Source organism: Pestalotiopsis fici (genome assembly GCF_000516985.1).
Source record: "Pestalotiopsis fici W106-1 unplaced genomic scaffold PFICI_Scf_7, whole genome shotgun sequence".
In the NCBI taxonomy this organism is placed as follows: Eukaryota; Fungi; Ascomycota; class Sordariomycetes; order Amphisphaeriales; family Sporocadaceae; genus Pestalotiopsis; species Pestalotiopsis fici.
In genome coordinates this window covers 593,728-613,540 of record NW_006917097.1, presented here as the reverse complement: position 1 = coordinate 613,540, position 19,813 = coordinate 593,728, and the positions used below count along the sequence as shown (strand labels likewise).

The following is a 19,813-nucleotide window of genomic DNA, read 5'->3' as shown; positions in this document are numbered from 1 at the left end:
GCTGTGCTAGTCCGCTGGGTGGAACACCACATATCCAAGCTGAAAGATGATCGAATCACAGGCGGGAGAAAATCTCGTTCGAGTGTCCCGAGCGTCTCTCCGGATTCGCGGAAACCCGGATTTGTTTGGGCTGAGAAGCGGGTGGTGGGGACGAGCGCTCTTATGGTGTCATGATCAAGCGTGTCATCCAACCAAATGGTCGCGTCGAGCTCAACGGTTTCCGGACTTGGAATATCTCACACACATGGGTCCATGACCAATGCTATAGTCGATCCACGCGTGTCATACGGATTCCCGGACAAGTTTTGCGGGGAGATGCAATGCCGCGAAGGAAAACCCATGCTTTAATACTATACATATTGGCGTGTGGAGTAAGTGCGAGTTACAAATCCGGGGATCTATAGTTCTGGAGAAGCTTCACGGGGTAGCTCGAAGGTATCTTGAAAAAGCATATAACAGAGGCCATTGGCAGCATCGAAAACGAAATTTGTCTACAGAACAATCAACTCCAGTTATCCATTCCTTCATCAAAGACATTGGCAAACACTCCCTCAATCTCAAAACATTATACAATTTTTACAAGACAAGATGGCTCTCGATCTCCGCGGACTTACCCCTGCTCCCGTCACCCCGTTCAACAAGGACGGCTCAGTTGACTATGCTGCCATTCAACGGTTGGGATCGTGGCTCGGTAGCATCGATGGAGTCAAGGGACTCGTCGTGCTAGGCCATGCTGGCGAGGGAACTTTCCTGACTGCAGACGAGCAGTTGGAAGTCATCAAGGCGTTTGTCAAGTCTGTCGACAACAAGATCCCCATCATTGCCGGTATCACTCAAGAGGGTACCGAAGTCGCCGGCTTCGAGGCAAAGCGGGCCAAGGAGGCCGGCGCATCTGCCGGTCTCCTGTATCCTTCGCACGGATGGCTCCGTTTTGGCTACCAACCGGGTGCGCCGCAAGATCGCTACAAGCGGGTGTATGAGATCTCGGGCTTGCCTCTGATCCTCTTCCAGTACCCAGACAACACCAAGTGCACATATAGTCTACAGACCATGCTCGACATTTCGGCCCTGCCCGGCGTGTTCGCCATGAAGAACGGCGTCCGCAACATGCGCCGGTGGGACACGGAGATCCCCGTCATCCGGCAGCAACGTCCAGACCTGCAGATTCTCACGTGTCACGATGAGTATCTCCTCCACACGGCATTCGACGTCGACGGTATGCTGGTTGGATACGGCAACATTGCGCCGGAGCCCCTGATCGAGATGATCAAGGCGGGCAAGGCCAAGGACTACGCCAAGGCGAGGAGTATCCACGACCAGCTGCTGCCAGTCACCAAGTCAGTGTATCACCGCGGCTCACACATGGAAGGCACCGTTGCTCTGAAGCACGCGCTGGTGGCCAGGGGAATCTTGGAGCACGCAACAGTTAGGTCACCTTTGTTGCCTCTGCCAGATGGAGCCGAGGCAGAGATTCACTCCGCCATCTCGTCGGCATCATTAAAAAAGGTTGCCTAGATCAATCCTCATATAGCTAAATAAGGAGAACATAATAACCAAACATGATTGGCCAGTTGCCGTCAATCACAAGTGACAGCTTATGAGAATTGGACTTGTGATGAATAGTTTGGGTTTTAGGTTGGTGAAGAATTCATGTTGGAATCGGAAATGAAGGGTAAAGCAAGACTTGTAAAATTCCATCTTGGCGCTGGTGATGATTCACTGAGTTATTATTGAGTTATGGATTAATTGAATGAGACGATTATACACTACTAAAAATTGCCTATCTAGTACTGAATAACGAAACGTGCGTCATCTTTGGCCTGCCGTTCGCTGACCAACCGGCATCGTTGGACTGACTCTAGGCCTGCCCCTCCACCACGACCATGACCGCGGGGTCCTAGGTAGTGGATGTAGGTACCGTTATTAGGTGTGGTGAATCGCAGGGGTCTAGTCGCGTTCGATGTCTTCACCTCAAAATCGATTGCTACCCGATTACAAGTCTACCACTTTTTTTTCCCTGTCTAATTTATTTCTCGTTTACTTGTATCTTGTTGCATTCTATTGCTCTCGAGGTTTTATATATTGCCATCATGACGTCCCTTCCTGAGACCTTCGACCGTGAGTTTGATCTGCATCCCGTGTCTGCCCCTCCAAAGATTTTTTTTCCTACATCTTTTTTGCGACTACCCCGCCATCGCGACATCATTTGCGAATCGCGATCTTGCTTTCATTCTTTCAGTCAACCTCGACTTCTTCGCCCACGGCGCAACAACCCGAGATGAATGACCTCAAAAGAAAAGAATCCTGACCATGTCTAATCGATAGGACCGGTCCACATTGCCGTCATTGGCGGTACTGGCCTCTACAAGATCGATGGCTACACCCCGATCGCACAGCTGAACCCAGAGACGCCTTGGGGCAAGCCTTCGGCCCCGATCCTCATTCTCGAGCACAACGGCGTCCCCATCGCCTTCCTCGCCCGTCATGGCGCCCACCACCAGTATGCGCCGCACGAGGTGCCCACCCGCGCCAACATCGCCGCCCTGAGACACATTGGTGTGCGCTGCGTCATTGCCTTCAGCGCCGTCGGTTCCCTTCAGGAAGAGATCAAGCCCATGGACTTTGTGGTTCCCGACCAGATCATTGACCGCACCAAGGGCATCCGCCCCTTCACCTTCTTCGAGGGCGGTCTCGTTGGCCACGTTCCCTTTGGCGACCCCTTTGACAGCAAGATTGTGGATGTCGTCAAGAAGTGCGCAGCCGCCATGCAGGGCGATGGTGTGAGGTTGCACGACAAGGGAACGGTAATCTGCATGGGTATGTCTTTGCTCGCCTCTCCGTACTGCCACACCTCTTACTTTCCACATCACACATCAAATTGGATCGCTAATCTTTGAATTACAGAGGGACCTCAGTTCTCCACCCGCGCCGAGTCCAACATGTACCGGTCCTGGGGCGGTTCCGTCATCAACATGTCGGCTCTTCCCGAGGCCAAGCTCGCTCGTGAGGCCGAGATGGCTTACCAGATGATCTGCATGGCCACCGATTATGACTGCTGGCACACTAGCGAGGATGTGGACGTCTCCATGGTCTTCCACTACATGAACACCAACGGCGAGAACGCCAAGCGCCTGGTCGGCGCCGTGCTCGACGAGCTTTCCAAGCAAGAGAACAGCGACCTTGTCACTGCCAAGCACTGGGAGGGCCAGAGCAAGAACGCTGTGTCCTTCATGACCAAGCCCGAAGGCCGGAACCCAGAGGCTCTCAAGAGGGCCGAATACCTGTTCCCCAACTTTTTGAACTAGGAAATCATTCTGCAACAGCAACCATAACGATAAATAAGGAATCATGACCAATTTTAGAAATTAGAGTATACACAGATACCACATGTCTCCACTTCAGATACCACGACATTACGGAATTGAGCAAGTATACCTAATGAAAAAGAACAGAATCATTGTTATTTTTGGATATCACACTGCCAATGTTAAAAGATCAGAGATATATACAACCAAAACCACGTTGCGCCTAGACAACTTGGGCCCTCCTTTCAATGGAAATCTCCATGTCCTCGAAATAAGAAATGCCACCTTTGTAAATGTACGTTCCCGGCTTGACAATGGTTGGCTTGAAAGTGCGGAAGAATTGCAGAGGCGCCTTGTACAGTTCCATGTTTGCAATATCGCGACCCAGACAGACGCGTGCGCCGTAGCCATAGGTCATGGAGTACTTGTTGAACTCCTTGGCCTTTTCGGCATCGAGCCAACGCTCGGGGCGATACTCGTCGGCGTCGGCGCCGTAAATGTTGGGGTCGCGGTGGACGATCCAGGGGTTGCAAGTTACCTCGGCGCCCTCGGGCACGAACTTGCCAAACAAGTTGAGGCCGCCCTTGGGGGCGAGGCGTGGGAAGATGTTGGGCGCCGACGGGTTGAGACGCATGGCCTCGCGCACGCACGCAATGTAGTAGGGGCAATGCTCCAGCACTTCTTCGTACTGCGGCATAGCCGATAGCTTCTTGGCCCGCGTCGCTCCGTCAATCTCGGCCATCATCTTCTCGTACACGTCCGGCCGCGACATGACCTGCTTCATGAATGCTTGGAACGCCGTGCCCGTCGTGTCGGCTCCGGCGAGGAGAACCAGCAGAATCTCAGCCTTGATGTAGTCGAGGTCTAGGGGTTGGCCTTTGTCGTCTCGTGCCTCGATGAACCTGATATTGGATTTCATTAGTCGATTGATCTGATGCCATGTGCGCTGATACGTGTCCGCCAACTTACACCTGCAGAAGATCGATTCGTCCATCCGTCTTTCCCGCCTCGATATCCTCGTATCGCTGCTTAATGAGCTTGTCGCGGAAGCGCATCAATGTGCCGATGCCAGATTCCTGCTCGGGAGATGCCACCATGTATTTGCCCAAAAAGGTGCTCTTCATCCAGTTGGTGAAGGGGTAGAGGCGCGCCATCAGACCAAAGGGGACCAGACCGTCGTGGAAGCCCTGGATCAGACCCTCAACGTCCTTGGCCTGCTCAATGAAGCCAAAGGGTGCGCCAAAGCCAACCTCGGAGATGATGTCGTAGGCCATATAAACGGCCCAGGGCGAAAAGTCAAACGACTTGCCGTCTGACGCGAAGAGCGTATCGAGCTTACCGAGCCACTTTTCAATGTTGCTGTCGAGGAGCGGCTCCATCCTCTTAATGTTGGAAAAGGCGTACGGTCCCGCGGCGATCTTGCGAAAGTAGGCGTGGACCTTGTGGTCCTGCATGTTGAACATGGACTCTGTCTCGCCAAAGCTGCCCGTGATGTAGTGCTTGGACTTGTTGGCATTGCGGTTGTAAATGTCGGGCAGCTTGGTCGCATCGCTCACGATGAGCATCGTGGGCGTGATGCGAATGATTGGGCCTACACATTTTTGTCATTCCTCGGTCAGCGACTGTCTCTAAATACTTTCCTATTCCTCTTAGGAAGCTTTCCATGAGTATACTTACCATACTTCTGGTGCAAAGCCCTCACGACCTCGGGCTCGTCTGCTTTGACATTGTGGTAGGCGATCCAGAGCCGCGTTACGCTGCCCCAGAAAGGTCCAGGAAACTTGGCCAGAGGGTGAAAGAAGCGGTAGTACACGACTTGGTACACAATCTTGAAGGTGATATACGCCAGGCCCAGCAGGGCAAAGTTGTTTACACTGAGCAACGCCATCACGTACTCGAAATTACCACGACAACTGAGTCAGGCAAGTCGAAAAGTTCCAATGTTTTGTTTCCCCCCTCAACTTCTTAAGAAAGTTGAATTAGGTTGGGGGTGGGCATTGAACGACAACAACCAGCCAGTCGCACGAGTACGATTAGGATGGTTGTACCATGATTCGATGCGACAATCACATACTTTATCGGGCCGGGGGGATTGCGAGGTCCATCCAGTTCATGCCGAGGAGGCCCAGACGTAAAATGGTTCAACCCATACCTAACTTGTCTAGGAACTCATTTCAAATGGAGAATTATACTCACCCAGCAAAACCCCTGTTACACAATGCAGCTCTGGCAGCCCGCAGACCAACGGACAAGCTGCTCTTTGTGGCACCGTAATGGCTTCGCGGGTCCATTATCAATGATGATCACATCAGCGGACCCCTGAGGAAGAGACTGGTGACGAAATACTCATACAGAGTGCAAGCAAGCCATCCCATACATACGTACATAGTGTACACTACACTAACCTAGTATACTGTACGTGAGACGCCCGTTTTGCTCTCTCCAATCATCATCTGCTTTATTTTACAAGGCCGTTGCCAAGGCCAGGGTGCATGGATCGGGTGCATATACTCGTTCTTGTCGTTCAGGGACTAGGCTACATTTTTTCTGAGTGCTGTACCAAGTTTCTTGGGTAGTGTACTCGGTACGTAGTGTATATCGTAGGTAAGAAATGAAACGCTGGATAGTCATGCCATTCTTACCTAGCATGTTACGAGTAATCTTCTGGCACATGCGAGTGGTAAATGTAATAAGTCTGATAATCTCTCACTGCACATATTCTCTGGGGCTCTGGATGACAAGCATGATTCAATGGAACCCTCCTCCATATGTATTTACTACTACTATTCGCTTGCCTTGCGATATTACCTTATGGGGCTCATCATCCAGATGCAAGAGGAGGAATATGCTGGAGTAGAGGCATCGATCGCCCATCACGATACCACTAACGTTCTTTTTCCTTGTTCCGGCGCCCTCCTCCCCTCACTTCCCATGGTTCTTCCCGGACTCCGCGACCCTTGTCGGGATCCACTGCTCCAGTTCGTTTTGGAGTATTCTCCGCCCGAGGACACCAAGGGGGGCCACCGCCCACGATTGCGGGCCGGTAGGACGCTGCCCGATCGCCCTCCCTTCGACCCTTTCAACTCCCAGAAAGGGCCGGTGGGTGGTCCTAAACAACCTGACTAGCCGTCTATCAGTCTATGTGGGCAGAGGATTTTCGATCTAGGAGGGCTGAAGGGCTTTGTTCAACTCCTCGTCTTTGCTATGTTTTAGTGCAATTTAGTGGTAGAAGCTCGAGTCAAGTTCTTTCAGACTAGAAGAAGAAGAGGTATTGCATCCTTGGTCCATTAAAAAACCAAATTTACCGGTCATCTGGTTCGCTCGACTGACCAGGTCATGAATGACACAATGTACTGTCTCAAGATGGAAGTGTAAACGAAATCAGGACCTGGAAAATATCAAGCGATGCCAGAAAATTTCCAGGGTATTCGTCGGCAGTTTTTGTCTCTTTCTATCGGCCAACCTGTGCGAATGCCGAGTAGTCAGCAGCCAAGCCCCCCCAGCATTCTCCCTTCTCTGGCAACCACGGAGGCTTTTGTTTAGCGCCGTAACCTCGTGAAATTGACACCCAGATGTACGAGTTACGTGTTGGACATGAGCCGGAAAACATACAGCCGGGCATTGACCTATCAAAGAAAGAAGCATTTACCTTTTGATGAAGCCCGCGGGCAGAGACAAGGTGCGACGCAAGAAATTATAGGTGATTTCGGTTCCGGCTCCGACCACGATTCGAATAACAAGTTGCAAGGTATTGGACCGTTTGAGCTCCGAGTTGCCGAGTAGGTAAGTAGCAGTATGAAATATGGACCATGGGTTATGGGATTATGGGCAACGATGATCAATTCTATTTGACGAGGAGTGAAGGAGCATTTCAAACACTGGCCCACCGCTGATCTCAGCGCTTCCAAGGGACGTTCTAGACATTGAAAATACATCTTAGTCAATACTGCCTAAGCAACTGAGGCTTTTTCTTCTTGTTGCTGTGTTTTTCTTCCTTGGCAAGTTGGTGATTTTTATTTGCCCTTTTCAAGACCCTGATCCCTGGCTAACCCAGTGGGCCTGGCTTTCCTTGTCATCTATTGCCCTATTGGGCATTACCTACACAACTACGCATCAAGTAATGTAGTGCTCGGCTGAGCCCCGACGATAGATCATCTGGTTGACCGTAGCAGCTTACCTAAAAACCTACACACTTTAGTCCGACTCGAGCATGCTCACTTCGGGATACCAGTGGTAGTCATTGAACGGTTACGTTAGTGCTCTGTGTCCAAATAGACACAACTACAATGACCGGAACTTTATATGCGTGCACGGCCTATTTCCCACCAAAAGTCACTATATTCACTCCCGTACCTATATCCCAGGAAAAATAGAAAAAATCCGTAAATAGCTAAAATAAAAAATAAATTACTAACTTTTACTACTTTCAGACTTTTTTTTTATTTTTATATAATGTATACGATAATATAGCAATATATATTAAGCTAAATAGGAAAAATTATGGTTTCCCCACCAAAATTAGCGTATTTTTAACCATCGTTCAATTTTCACAATTTTTCTAATTTTTTAAAAAAAAATAGAATAAAAAGATCAAATAATATAAAATGCTCTTCTATTAAATATAAATAGATTATTGGTTCTAGCTTAATTTTACGATTTTTTTCAGGTTATTGGTAAACACTTGAATATGGTGACTTTTGGTGTAAAACAGGGTTGGCACGGATATAAAAGTCCGGTCTCTGTACCTACCTAAACCATACACTAATATACTAACCTTTTAGTGTAGGCGTTAGGGGGCGGGAGGAGGGGCCGATGGTCTATACCATACACTAATGCGACGACGTTGCATCGTGGCTGTGGTTTGTTTTGCTGTGCCGCCGTCTCGCAGTCGATACCCAGTGTGGTGTAGACTGAGACCCTACATGGTTATGTGCAAATGACAGATGATGATGTATGATGCAGGTATAAGTCCACGACACGCGCATTATACTGGGTCCGTAGAAGCTCATCACAGTCGCACAAGAAAGATCCGAGTACGTACATGAGCAATTGGGTCAATGTTGTGAATTTGCATATCAAGGATATCAAGGGGAAAATCGTACGTTCGGCTCACAATACCGAGATAAGTCGACGATCAAAGGAGGAGCCTCGGGAGCTTTCCATCGCTCAGCCTTCCAGGTGACCGAAAGCACCGTTTGCAGATCTCGCAGATCTCTGTTCTGATTATACCATAGAGAGCAACATTTATGAAGTTCTCGGCAACACACCGATTCACCGGTCAAGGATACAAAATGGAAAGAATGAGCAAGCTAGGATATAATACAGTCTCATCCTTACGTATAACTTTCAAATCCCGAGCATGAAGACAATGCATATCTCTTCTTCGAAACGTAGCTAACAAAATAATAAAACCCACTTGAACTGCGGCAGACTAAAATAATCGCATCCTTGGTGCCTGTTCTAGTCCTGCTAGGCGGACATGGTGCACACTGCCCAGTTTTTAGGTAAGCACCTCTTCTCGAACCAAGATTTATGCCTCCTGTTCACTCTGGAATTGCCGAAACCACCAAGAACATGTGGCCATAATCAAAACAATTATTCTGTGTAGAGTGACACGGCATTATCGACAAGCATGCAGTATGATAATCCGGGAAAGGATCACGGTTTCAAATGCCTGACAGGCACAGGATGCGAATCCTTGGCTCTTCTCGGCCAGCTTTCCGGTAGCCAATGTCATTGCCCATTGCCAATGCCCCCCCATGAGAGAACCCTGGCTCTTCCAGGGCACCGCATGATTGTACGTCTCCATGGAAAATTCTCCTCTCATTCCGATCCGAAGGTAGATCGTCACAAACTTGACTACTAGTATAGTAGTACGTAGTCTCTCGAGTTTGCAGCCATATCAGTCGTGCAACATTTGGCACGCGCGGGTAATTCGTCCATGGCCCCTCCCCCATGCGAGGAAAGGTCCCCTGAAGATCGAGCTGCGTAGCATTCCATTATAATTGAATTTCAACCCTCGAGACTCATCTCGCGGCTCATACCCAAAGTATAAACAATTCCTCCGCACCCATGACTTGCTAATGGGATGATGAAGCTATTGGCTGGCTCGTGTGCTGCAAGAATTGCGAGTAGGAATTGCATCGCTAACTGAGTTGTTCTGTTCAAGGCGGTTCTTGTGATATCCAGGCTAGAAACAAGTCAGCAGCATCTATATAGTACACCATGTTATCCACAGTCGAGACAAGTCTACTCGTGGCATCACGTCGGAGATATTTCATAGTGGGTCGAAATTTCTCACCGAGGACAACGACGGTGCATATGATTGACTCGACATTCGGCTTTCTCGCTGCCTTTAGGTACCTGCATAGTCCAAGTCTACAACGCACCAGAGATATGTACTATGTAAGGGGTCCTGTCTTGCGAAAGGGAATACCCCTGCTCGGCCTGACCAGCCACTGTCACATACAGCAAAGAATCAACTCGCACCGTTGCACTTTTCCCCCTTCTCCCGTACTTTGTATGATGCTTGGCGATGCTACATACTGCATAGAAGCAAAGCCCTTCCCCCTAGCAAACTACTACTGTACTCTCCAACAGAGAACGAAGCAAGGGAATGATCGCCACCGGGCCATGTCTCCTTTCTTTTCCTTTTTCGTTCTGGATGACCCCCCAAACCAACAAAGATCTTCCCCAGAGACGGCGCGTCCACCAGGTACGGCCCGGCGATTTGGTTTAAGCCGCTAGAAAGTTAGGAGAATAAGACCTCCTCCTCCACACGGCGAAGTCGAGCGCGGAAAGCGGATTGAAGTTCATCTTTGGAACAGGATACATCCACGTACTATGGTTTCCTCACTGCCAGTTCTCACACTCATTTCATCATAATATCCTGACATCTCTCCCTCCCTCGCGTATCGGGCCCTCGCCGCACAACCACGCTCCTTGACAGTTCCCCCATCCTCTCACTGTGCGGCGAAAACAAGTTGAGAACCCCAGACAGACACCATGGCCTCCGATTCTCAGGGTCCGACGATCATGGCCGTCGCCATAGTGTTTGGCGTCATCTCGGCCATAGTGATCACTCTGCGTTTATGGGCTCGTGTCTTCCTGGTGAAGCATGTGGGTTTTGATGATGGTGAGTATATGGATTCAGCTCGGGACTACCTTGTCTTTGTCTTCTTCTCTTCTCTTCTCTTTGAGATAGAAAACCCCAATTTCAAGCTTTTTGAAAAGATCAAGGCATGCTGACTTTGAGATTTTAAAACAAACAGCCCTCATTAGCATTGCAGTCCTACTATCGTGGGCTTTCATGGCCGCTTGTATTGCTGCTGTCCAACATGGAATGGGCATGCACATTGAAGAAGCCATGGCCCACGAAAACAACAACCTGACGCCGTACTCGCAGATTGTGTGGTTCAGCTCCATCTTCTACAACGCATGTCTGGGCTTCATCAAGATCTCGGTATTGGCCCTCTACATGCGGCTCGGGGACCGGCTCCTCCGCCGCCTGGCCGTTGTCATGATTGCCGTCGTCGGGTGCCAGGCCAGCGGCAACGTTATGGCTTGCATCTTTCAGTGCTCCCCCGTGGCCGCCGCTTACGATCAGACCATCACCGACAAGAAGTGTGTCAATATCAATGCCTTTTATCTGGCCAATGCCGCTGTCAATATTTTTACCGATCTTCTCACCTATACGCTGCCCATTAAGCTCATCAGTACGTTTTGATCTAATCATTTCATGGAGCACTTAATAGGTTGTATATTGTATTTCGAGTCCTTCAGGCTAACCACCAAACCCGTGTCATAGTCAACTTACAGATGCCCCGGAGACAAAAAATTGGACTGGCAGTCATTCTGTGCCTGGGTCTCTTGTAAGTCACAACTCCTCTTCACTCTCTCAACCATGATCAAATATGACAAACCGACAAGGCACTAACAGATCTTTCTTCTCAGTGCCTGTGTATCCTCAATCATTCGCATCACCTTTATCCCACAAATGCTGACGGCGCTGGACGCAACCTATGTCATTTCGGGCGCCATGTACTGGTCCGTTATTGAAATAAACATCGGCATTCTGGCCGCATCGATCCCGTCCTTCAAGCCCATTGCCTCGCGCTACGCCCCGCGCCTGTTGGGCTCCTCGTACAACCAGTCCGGCAAGGGTGGTCGCAACGGATCCTCGTACCTCAAGTCGTCGGGCCTCGGCCGCAGCAAAAATGGAACCATGGAACTCCGCAGCGTCGAGCGCGGCGATCGTTTTGGATGTGAGTCTTTTTTTATTTTCTCGAAAGCCCCCCCCCCCCCCCATATCTGTTTCATTCATCCTCTACTGCATCGATGGGCTGACTTTTACGTGACACAGTGCAAAGTGGGATCAACAGGACGGAAATCGGAAAGGTGGCCGGTGCCGGAATGGGCCACAGCGTTTTGGATGATAATTCGAGCGAGGAGGCACTCTACATTCCTCCCAAGGGTCAGATCGGGGTGAAGACGCAAATAGAGACAACATACGCTGAGCGCTGAAGCACGGGAATACTTCATAGCACGTAGCTAAAGGGGGCAAAATATCAGGAGCGATGAGTTAATCAATAGCAAGAACATCGAATCAGGCCCGTCAGACAAGTATATACTTCATTTCGTATAATTTCAAGGGATATCTAACCCACTCCAAATGCGCTTAAATGGTATTGTCAAACCAAACTCATGTGTTCCCCTCCTGTACCTAACAGCTCTCGGGCAGTCTTTCCTCACATGAGATTGTATAAAGCCCGCGATCCATTCTCGGCCGCAGCAATGTGCCAAGGTCGAATATCTGTTTCCCTGTTGGTCATCCCCCTTGCCCGTGCTAGGGTACCCAATCCCCGAAAGTATGTAAGCATCTCCCGGAGCAGAGTTTCATAAGCCCTTGGATTGCCCTCGTTGTGAACAATGTTGACTTCCATCACGGTGGGTGGATCCTCCAGTCTGCTGCCACCCTTCTTGAGCAAGTAGCCACTCACAATTGCTGGAGACAGCTCCGTGAGGGACGTAGAGTTGTTAAGTCGATGCGCCAGGATTGAGCCCCACGTATGATCAGTCACATCGGTAAGAGTTGCTTCTGCGTCCGACTCGGCAGTCGCGTCGCCGGGACCGCCCGGTGTCGGTGCACTTGTTGCGTCGCGTAAAGACGGCGTAGGTGGGTTCCCGGACTGTTCAGGCGACACCATTGATGGCTGAGGTGTAGAGACGGGAGTTGTGTAAAAGACACCAGTAGCGTTATTGGCCACCTTCACCTCTGGCGGCAGGAGCTGGAGCGATGGGTCCGTATCCACGGTGATGAGTGTCAATGTTACCGTTGCTCTGGATTCCGTCTGTGCTAGACCGGACCACAAGTCAATCTCCGATTGATCCATCATGCCGCACTTGGTTATGATGATTCTCCAGGACACCTTTCGAGTGCTAATCATTTCGTGTGTGCTTTCCCAGATTTCGCGACCAACGTCAACAAAGGGCGTGGCAATGGTTTTGCCTTTTCGGCCAAGACAATATGACGCAGTCATTTGTAAACTGCCGCGATTGTCCGTCCATGCAGCCGTGACCCATCGCTCATCCACACTCTGTGCATAAGCAATGTGAAGGCATGTATTCTCATGAAGAAGCGATGCAGAGGGTGTGGTTGATAGCTTGAAATCTATCATGCGCGGGATCGTCTGCTCCAGGACAATGGCAGGCGCCGGCATGGCACCCCCAAACATGGTACAGCGGTCATATGTTTCGACTGCCAGTCTAGCATAGTCGTGCGGCGATGGGCTGCACATCGAGTTGGTTGATGCCAAGAAGTCCATTGGGACTAGTTGTAACACGAGATCATTCTCAACCGGCGTCCTACTACTAAGTAGCAACTTCTTATATCTTTCAAACAGCTGATGGAATGCATAACAGCACTCGGCTGGCGATGCAGGTATACTCGTCGAGTATACAAAAAAGACAACAACGTTGGTTTCCTTGACTGGGAGATGTGATAGCACATCACTCAGTTTCGTCAGTCCATTGAGAAGTGACGCGCTCAGGATTGAACCTGTTACATTGAAATCTTGCCCAGAAGCTTCCAGCTCGTGCGGGAAAAGCCCGCCGGGAAAATCGGGAGAAGCAGACATGCGACTAAAGGAACCAAGTCTGAGAGACTCATATGAGCCCTGCATCTTGTCCAAGAAGCCATCGACATCGTCCGCGAGTCCCTCAGCATCGGGATATATGCAGACAGAATGAATATTTTTAGGGCCGTTGGACGGACCGAGGCCCAAGCTTTCCCAGAATGTCACCGCAGAGGGAAGAACAGAAAGTTTCGAGTCATAACGTCTCATCTCAAAGCGCGGTGGGGGTATTTGGAATGGATTGCTCGGCTTCAGTTGCTCTGCTCCAGGTGGACGGGGCTGCATCCGTGATGGTTGTCCCAGCAGAGGAACGTCCTGCACTTCTAGGAATGGCTTGAAAAGCTGCTCATCCAGGTCGACAAACCAAGATGGCAACGCAGATCGAAGCTCCTGCATAACAAGATTTGTTGTTGCAAGCAGCTCCCGCCAACGGCTCAATTTGGACTGTAGCGAAACTGTTGGATCAGTTGCAATGCCCAAAGTGCTTGTACAAGCTTGGTCCGTCAGTAATTGCGCCGCTATGACGAAGTCATTGTCTGGAATCATCAATTGTGAGCTCGATGGCTCAGCATCTGCAAAGTATCTCGCCAAGGGTAGGTCGACATCCGACTTTGAAAATTTTGGAAGGTCTACCGATGAATGGGGCGATGCGGCATCCGGGTATTCAAGCTCTCTGAATGAGGTAGCAAGTGATTGTTCATCGTCATCCAATCGCCGCCTACGAACGCTTCCAGTCTTGCCGGGCGATGAGGGCTCGTCACTATCGTAGCTAGAGTCATCTTGATCGGACACGACACTCATTTCATCGGCATCCGATGCCGGGTCGTCAAGCTTGCTTGGACTTGGATGTTGAGAAGAAATCCCAGGACCTTTGGTCATGCGTGCAAAAAGCTCACCAACATTGGCAGGGGGGTCTTTGAGTGCCCTCCGGCCCTTTCCGTGACGTCGTAGATATCCTGTTGTAGGTGGCGCCTCAAAAACGTAGGGTTTCGATGCTTGGTCTCGATTGAGCGAGAAGCTGAAGCGACCATTCCCGTGGTACTTGCGATTGACAAGAGAAAGGCTGGGGCTAAACTCAACCTTGTCAAATATGCTCCCCGGCTGCGGTGTGCTCCAGTTGGACTTGAGCTGTGGCATGCTGCGTGTATCAATGGATGCCCTAATCCGTTTGAACACCGTATCAGGAGTAAACGGGCTGGCTTGTCTTTTAACGGTCATGGATCGCTGTCGCTCAACGTCAGGTTCGGTATTACGTCTGGGCTGCTCGTTCAGGGAGCTTCTGGCATGCTTGAGTTCGGGTTTCGCAAAAACGGGTGCAGGAGGCGCTGATGGCGGAGGTGCCACTGGTGGACGTGGAGTAACATCAGTGACTGGCGCAGTGTGGAAGTCCTGGGTCATGTCGAGAAGCCTGTCTGCACCAGACAAGTCAACGCTATCGAGTGTCATGTCCAATCCGCCAGGTTGCTCATCGAAGAAACTAAAGTCGGCGTCGGTTATATCATTGTCACCAAACATGTCTGGCCCAAGATCACCGAAAAGATTTTCAGACTCAAACGAGCTGCCCCCCCGTTCCCTCTTAGGTTCTGGATTTTCCCAGGCATCTGCAAAAGTTTCCGGTGGCATGTTCACCGTTGTGTCGATTTCGACCACGGCAGTCGTAATTGGCTGGTGTCCTGGGCTGGATATGGTTCCGTCTATCGACGGAGTAAACCCGACTGCATTCTGCACGCCATCAGGTGGCGTTGGATACATTGCGCCTGGAGGCACTCCGGCATTACTGGGCCGATGCAGGGCAATGGGGGAAAGCCCAGCTCCAGGCTGTGGTTGGCTGCCCGTGCTAGACTGCTGAGCAGCGGCTGCTTCTCGCTCCTGCTTCCTCCTGGCAAGAAGTTCCTCTCGTTCCGTCGTACTGTTGAACCAGGTTTTTGCATTTGCCAAAGGATCGTAACTACCATCTGGACTCGAAGATGGCATATCCGAAATGCTAAGTCTGGAGAGACCTTTGCAAAAACAAAGGTTCGATGGCCATGAGAGGCTGGTTGGAGCGGCCGTGATCATTGGTGTTCGTTTTCCATCATAGCTCTGGTCAATAGGTTTCCTCCGAACACGCTGCAAGCTGAGCCATTTTTGTGTACCGCTGATCGGGGAAGGCAGATTTCTTGCTTGTAACAATTTTGCGCAAATTGACCGCCAGTGTCCTGACTCTCTTTCTGGACGCAACCGAGACACTTGCGTATCGGGAGACTGTGGCATGGCGCTATTATTCGACGAGTATTCACTGTCGGCGACAGCTTGACAAGTCGCGAACACGCCGAGGGGCGCCGCAAGAACCGTGATACCCTGTAATGGCGGGTATGCGTACTCGGATAGGGAGTGGAGACCCTTCACGGAGCTGGCATGGAGCATGACAACAAGCGAGCCAGTAGTTGTCAGGTACACCCGCAATGAGGTCAAGATGGGTATGCTCATGCCACTCTCCTCCTGTATTCGTTGTGGCAAAAGCAGGGTTCGCGAATTCAAGGGTAGAGCTCCTGATGTGTTGCATAATGTAGATGACAAGGCAGAGAGAACCGCCGAGATGAAGTGCTGATATGCATCTCTGACGGTGGTCGTGGCTGTGCCTCGGGTCTCCTGCACTGACATTTTCACCTCCTGATCGTTTAGACTACCCGGAAAGGCAGCCGCCTGGACGCCCCTGAGTCCCGCATCGAGAGGGTTTGACGCGCTGGAGGAGGAACTACTAGGTGTATTGATTGCACTGGCGCCATACCCTCGGCTCTTGAGCAGACTCGCGGGCTCAAATAGGCCATCCTCGACTAACAAGAAGTTGAGCCCTTGGCAGTCAAACGTCTTTGCGAAGCTCGGCGAGCCTGGCGGGTCATCTTTCTTTTGCAAGCGGAAACACCACAAGCCATGCCGGGCGGCATCGACATATACCAGATGGCCATCGCTCCGCAGTGCGCCCTCGAATTCGATCGCTCCTGATACGTAGAAGTTTGAGGGTGGTGATTCCGGTTCGTAGAAAGCATAAGCGACGGCAGATATGTTATTCTGTGGCAAGCCTTGTCAGTCTGCCTCTAGGTAGAGATACAAAAAAAGGGCACTCAAGGGACACAGTCATCACCTACAATAACTAGAACATTAGTCTCATATTCAGCAGGGTCCATGTCGTAAATCCTGTTTCTATCAAGCTTCTGGTCCCGTATCTATTTTCTAGCGACTGATACGGGCCAAGCAAAGACTCAGAGGGAGCTACCGAATGGCCGCGACGGGGGATCTGAGTGCCTCGATGGAATGGCAGGTTGTATGTCTTCGGCGCGCATCGAGGCAAGCGCGGTAGTCGCATTCGATGGTCACGCACAGAAGGTGCTCGTCCCCATTTCAACGACTCCAGATCGGGTCGAACAATGAGCGGCGCGTGAGTTGTATCTATCGTGATCGATTGTACGCCTTTCCCATTCGTCAATTTGCAATTCGAGCGATGTAATTGTGTTGCCAAGGAGGAGGAGGTCGATGTCGCGCGCCACAAGAGTCACCAGGCTTGGGTTGTCGAGGCAGGTAGGGTTGGTAGGTAGGTACCAGAGAGATACCCTGAGAATGAGTCGCGGCTCGCCATCCTGGCTGAAGGTCTCCGCTGATGGTTGAGGCTGACCAATCAACAAAAGTCAAAGTCGCATTGAGCAGCGGAGCCCAAGCTGCTCCGGTTAGCTGGCTCTGGCTGCTGTAATAAGGTAGTACGTAGCTAGCACAATATGTACCAGTAGGGGCCTGCTCAATGCTAGGCTTCTCCAGAATCTCTGACTGAGTATTACGGAATAGGTAGAAATCAATTATATTTCTTTGCCTTGAGCAGAAACAGACGACGTGTTTTCATTTTCCTTCGTGAAACTTTGTAACTTGATCTGTATACTAGATATACCATAAGAATTACTATATATCTGAAAGTCGGAGTTTCCTCTGGTACACGGGTTTGGTGAGAATTACCACTGAAATGGACGAGGGGTCAACTATATACGCATCATAATCTAAGGTTTATGATTTATGCAACTATATCTTTTCTGGAAATTCTACCCTTGTGGTCGTAATGTGCAGGATTGCATAGTAGCAATAACATTGCAGAGTGCATCGATCCTAAGTACACAGTCAATGTTCATGTGGAGGCCGTTGAATGGTACGGATACGAACTAAAATGTACGTACGTACGAAGTACGTAGTTCTAACATTTTTGAGGATCAATCCCTTAGCGCCGACCGACGTGGGGCCCGGCTTATCGATAAGTGCCTAGTCTGTCGGTCGCCATAATATTTTTTTGAGAAGTCCCAGCCAGAAGGTGGGATGGCTTCATTTTACACTTCTACGCAGCGCACCAATACTCCCGACCTTGTTAAAGCACAATGAAGGCCGAGAAGACTGGCGATGTGTCCGTCTACACGGTCGCAGGCGCCGAGACAGCACGACCCCTCCCAGACTGGCTCGCTCGTCGCAGGAAACGCAGCTTGAAAAACGATGCCGAATACCAGAACCGGATAGAGCTGCTGCAAGACTTCGAGTTCGAGGAGGCCAGCCAGTGCATTCGCGTCTCAGATGATGGCGAGTGGTTGATGTCTACCGGCACCTACAAGCCTCAAATCCACGTACACCAGCTCTCGCATCTTTCCCTTTCTTTTGCGCGACACACGACCTCGCTGAACACGACCTTTCAACTGCTCTCGAGTGATTACACAAAGTCGATACATTTGCAGAGCGATCGTAAGATTGAGTTGCATACACAAGGCCAAATGCATTACGAGACGAGGATACCACGATATGGAAGAGATCTCATCTACGATCGCCACTCGGCCGAAGCTCTGGTGCCCGCTGTCGGCCTTGATGCCGACGGACACGGAGAAGTGTTTCGCCTGAACCTCGAGGTCGGCCGATTCATGAAATCGTACCATATCGATCTTGGAGCCGACGAGGGTGTCGAAAAAGGTCTGCAGGGCAGCATCGGAGTGGGTGCCGTCCTGGTCGCTGCTCAAGCCGAGCGCACTCACAATTTAGCGGCCTTTGGTACCTCGATAGGCACGATTGAGTTTTGGGACCCAAGATCAAAGAACCGAGTGAGCATCATTGGTGGTCAGGAAGGCGAAATTACGGCGCTGAACTTTAGTGACTCGGGGCTGTCTCTCGCCACGGGTTCATCGAACGGACTGATCAAACTATTCGATCTCAGAAGTCCTGTCCCTCTCCTACAAAAGGATCAGGGTCTGGGCTTTGCTGTTAAAGAGCTAAAGCATTTGACCACTGCGTCGCAAGAGAAGAAGATCCTTTCGGCCGACAAGCGTGTAGTCAAGATATGGGACGAGCAGGATGGAAAGCCATGGACCTCAGTCGAGCCGCTGGTGGACATCAACTCTGTGGCATGGTGCAAGGATACTGGTATGTTGCTGAGTGCCAATGAAGGCAAGCAACAGCATGCGTGGTTCATTCCAGAACTGGGACCTGCGCCGAAATGGGCAAGCTTCCTGGACAACATGGTGGACGAGATGGCAGAAGAAGTGCGGACCGAAACGTACGAAAACTACAAATTCCTTACGAGACCGGAGCTCAAGTCGCTCAGCCTGGATCACCTCATCGGCAAGACCAGTCTGCTGCGCCCTTACATGCATGGTTACTTTGTGGCTTCTAAGCTATACGACCAAGCAAGACTTATCGCCAACCCGTATGCTTGGGAAGAGGAACGCTCCAAGCGCATCAAGGAGAAGATCGACAAGGAACGCGAGAGCAGAATTCGTGGCAAGAAGAAGGTCAAGGTCAACCAGAAGTTGGCAGACAACCTTCTCAAGCGCCAAGAAAAGAGAGCACAGATCGATCTCAATGCTGGTATGCTCGGCGATGACCGTTTCGGCAAGATCTTCGAGGACGAGGAATTCGCCATTGACGAAAATACCCACGAGTTCAGAATGCTCAACCCCAGCACCAAGGTGGAAGCCTCAAACGGTGCTGCGCCCGAGCGAGAGTACAAGATGGAGGGCGATAGCGAGTCAGATGACGCTTCTAGCAGTGAAGATGAAGAGGTTGCCCCTGCTCGGAAACCAAAAGCCAGTAAGGACAGCATGGACATGCGGGTTTCTACGTCAAACAAGAATGGTGGTCGGTCCATGAAAGACACTGCCTTGGGATCTCGCGCTCAGAAAACTGGACGGGTTACCAAGAATCGCGCTGGCGATGTGGTCGGAGAGAGGTCAGTCACTTTCGTGCCAGAGACGCGGCGGAAACAAAAGGACGAAGAAGTCGCCGAACCACAACCCAAAGCCAAACGTTTCGACGCCAGGCGGAGTGCTAGCACAAATACTTTTAGACGAATGTGATACCCGAGGATTTCTGTATAAACAC

General features: G+C 50.7%; 6 protein-coding genes across 6 annotated transcripts; 4 read left to right on the top strand and 2 right to left on the bottom strand.

The window, feature by feature from the left end:
• Positions 1-588: 588 nt before the first annotated feature.
• On the top strand, positions 589-1,515 carry PFICI_09826 (uncharacterized protein; the record flags this gene model as incomplete). Its single annotated transcript, XM_007838407.1, has 1 exon — positions 589-1,515. One exon carries the CDS (start codon positions 589-591, stop codon positions 1,513-1,515), a length of 927 nt encoding a protein of 308 aa, XP_007836598.1.
• A 575-nt stretch (positions 1,516-2,090) lies between these two features.
• Positions 2,091-3,305, top strand: PFICI_09825 (S-methyl-5'-thioadenosine phosphorylase; the record flags this gene model as incomplete). Its single annotated transcript, XM_007838406.1, has 3 exons — positions 2,091-2,118; positions 2,326-2,817; positions 2,905-3,305. 3 exons carry the CDS (start codon positions 2,091-2,093, stop codon positions 3,303-3,305), a joined length of 921 nt encoding a protein of 306 aa, XP_007836597.1.
• Positions 3,306-3,528: 223 nt separating this feature from the next.
• PFICI_09824 (uncharacterized protein) lies at positions 3,529-5,193 on the bottom strand (the record flags this gene model as incomplete). Its single annotated transcript, XM_007838405.1, has 3 exons — positions 3,529-4,207; positions 4,275-4,896; positions 4,983-5,193. 3 exons carry the CDS (start codon positions 5,191-5,193, stop codon positions 3,529-3,531), a joined length of 1,512 nt encoding a protein of 503 aa, XP_007836596.1.
• Positions 5,194-10,310: 5,117 nt separating this feature from the next.
• Positions 10,311-11,828, top strand: PFICI_09823 (uncharacterized protein; the record flags this gene model as incomplete). Its single annotated transcript, XM_007838404.1, has 5 exons — positions 10,311-10,440; positions 10,577-11,020; positions 11,113-11,176; positions 11,259-11,569; positions 11,668-11,828. 5 exons carry the CDS (start codon positions 10,311-10,313, stop codon positions 11,826-11,828), a joined length of 1,110 nt encoding a protein of 369 aa, XP_007836595.1.
• A 224-nt stretch (positions 11,829-12,052) lies between these two features.
• On the bottom strand, positions 12,053-16,605 carry PFICI_09822 (uncharacterized protein; the record flags this gene model as incomplete). The annotated part of the gene is made up of 2 exons (XM_007838403.1): positions 12,053-16,489; positions 16,567-16,605. 2 exons carry the CDS (start codon positions 16,603-16,605, stop codon positions 12,053-12,055), a joined length of 4,476 nt encoding a protein of 1,491 aa, XP_007836594.1.
• A 1,227-nt stretch (positions 16,606-17,832) lies between these two features.
• PFICI_09821 (uncharacterized protein) lies at positions 17,833-19,788 on the top strand (the record flags this gene model as incomplete). Its single annotated transcript, XM_007838402.1, has 1 exon — positions 17,833-19,788. The coding sequence occupies one exon, from the start codon at positions 17,833-17,835 to the stop codon at positions 19,786-19,788; it is 1,956 nt and encodes a 651-aa protein (XP_007836593.1).
• Between the last annotated feature and the right edge of the window lie 25 nt (positions 19,789-19,813).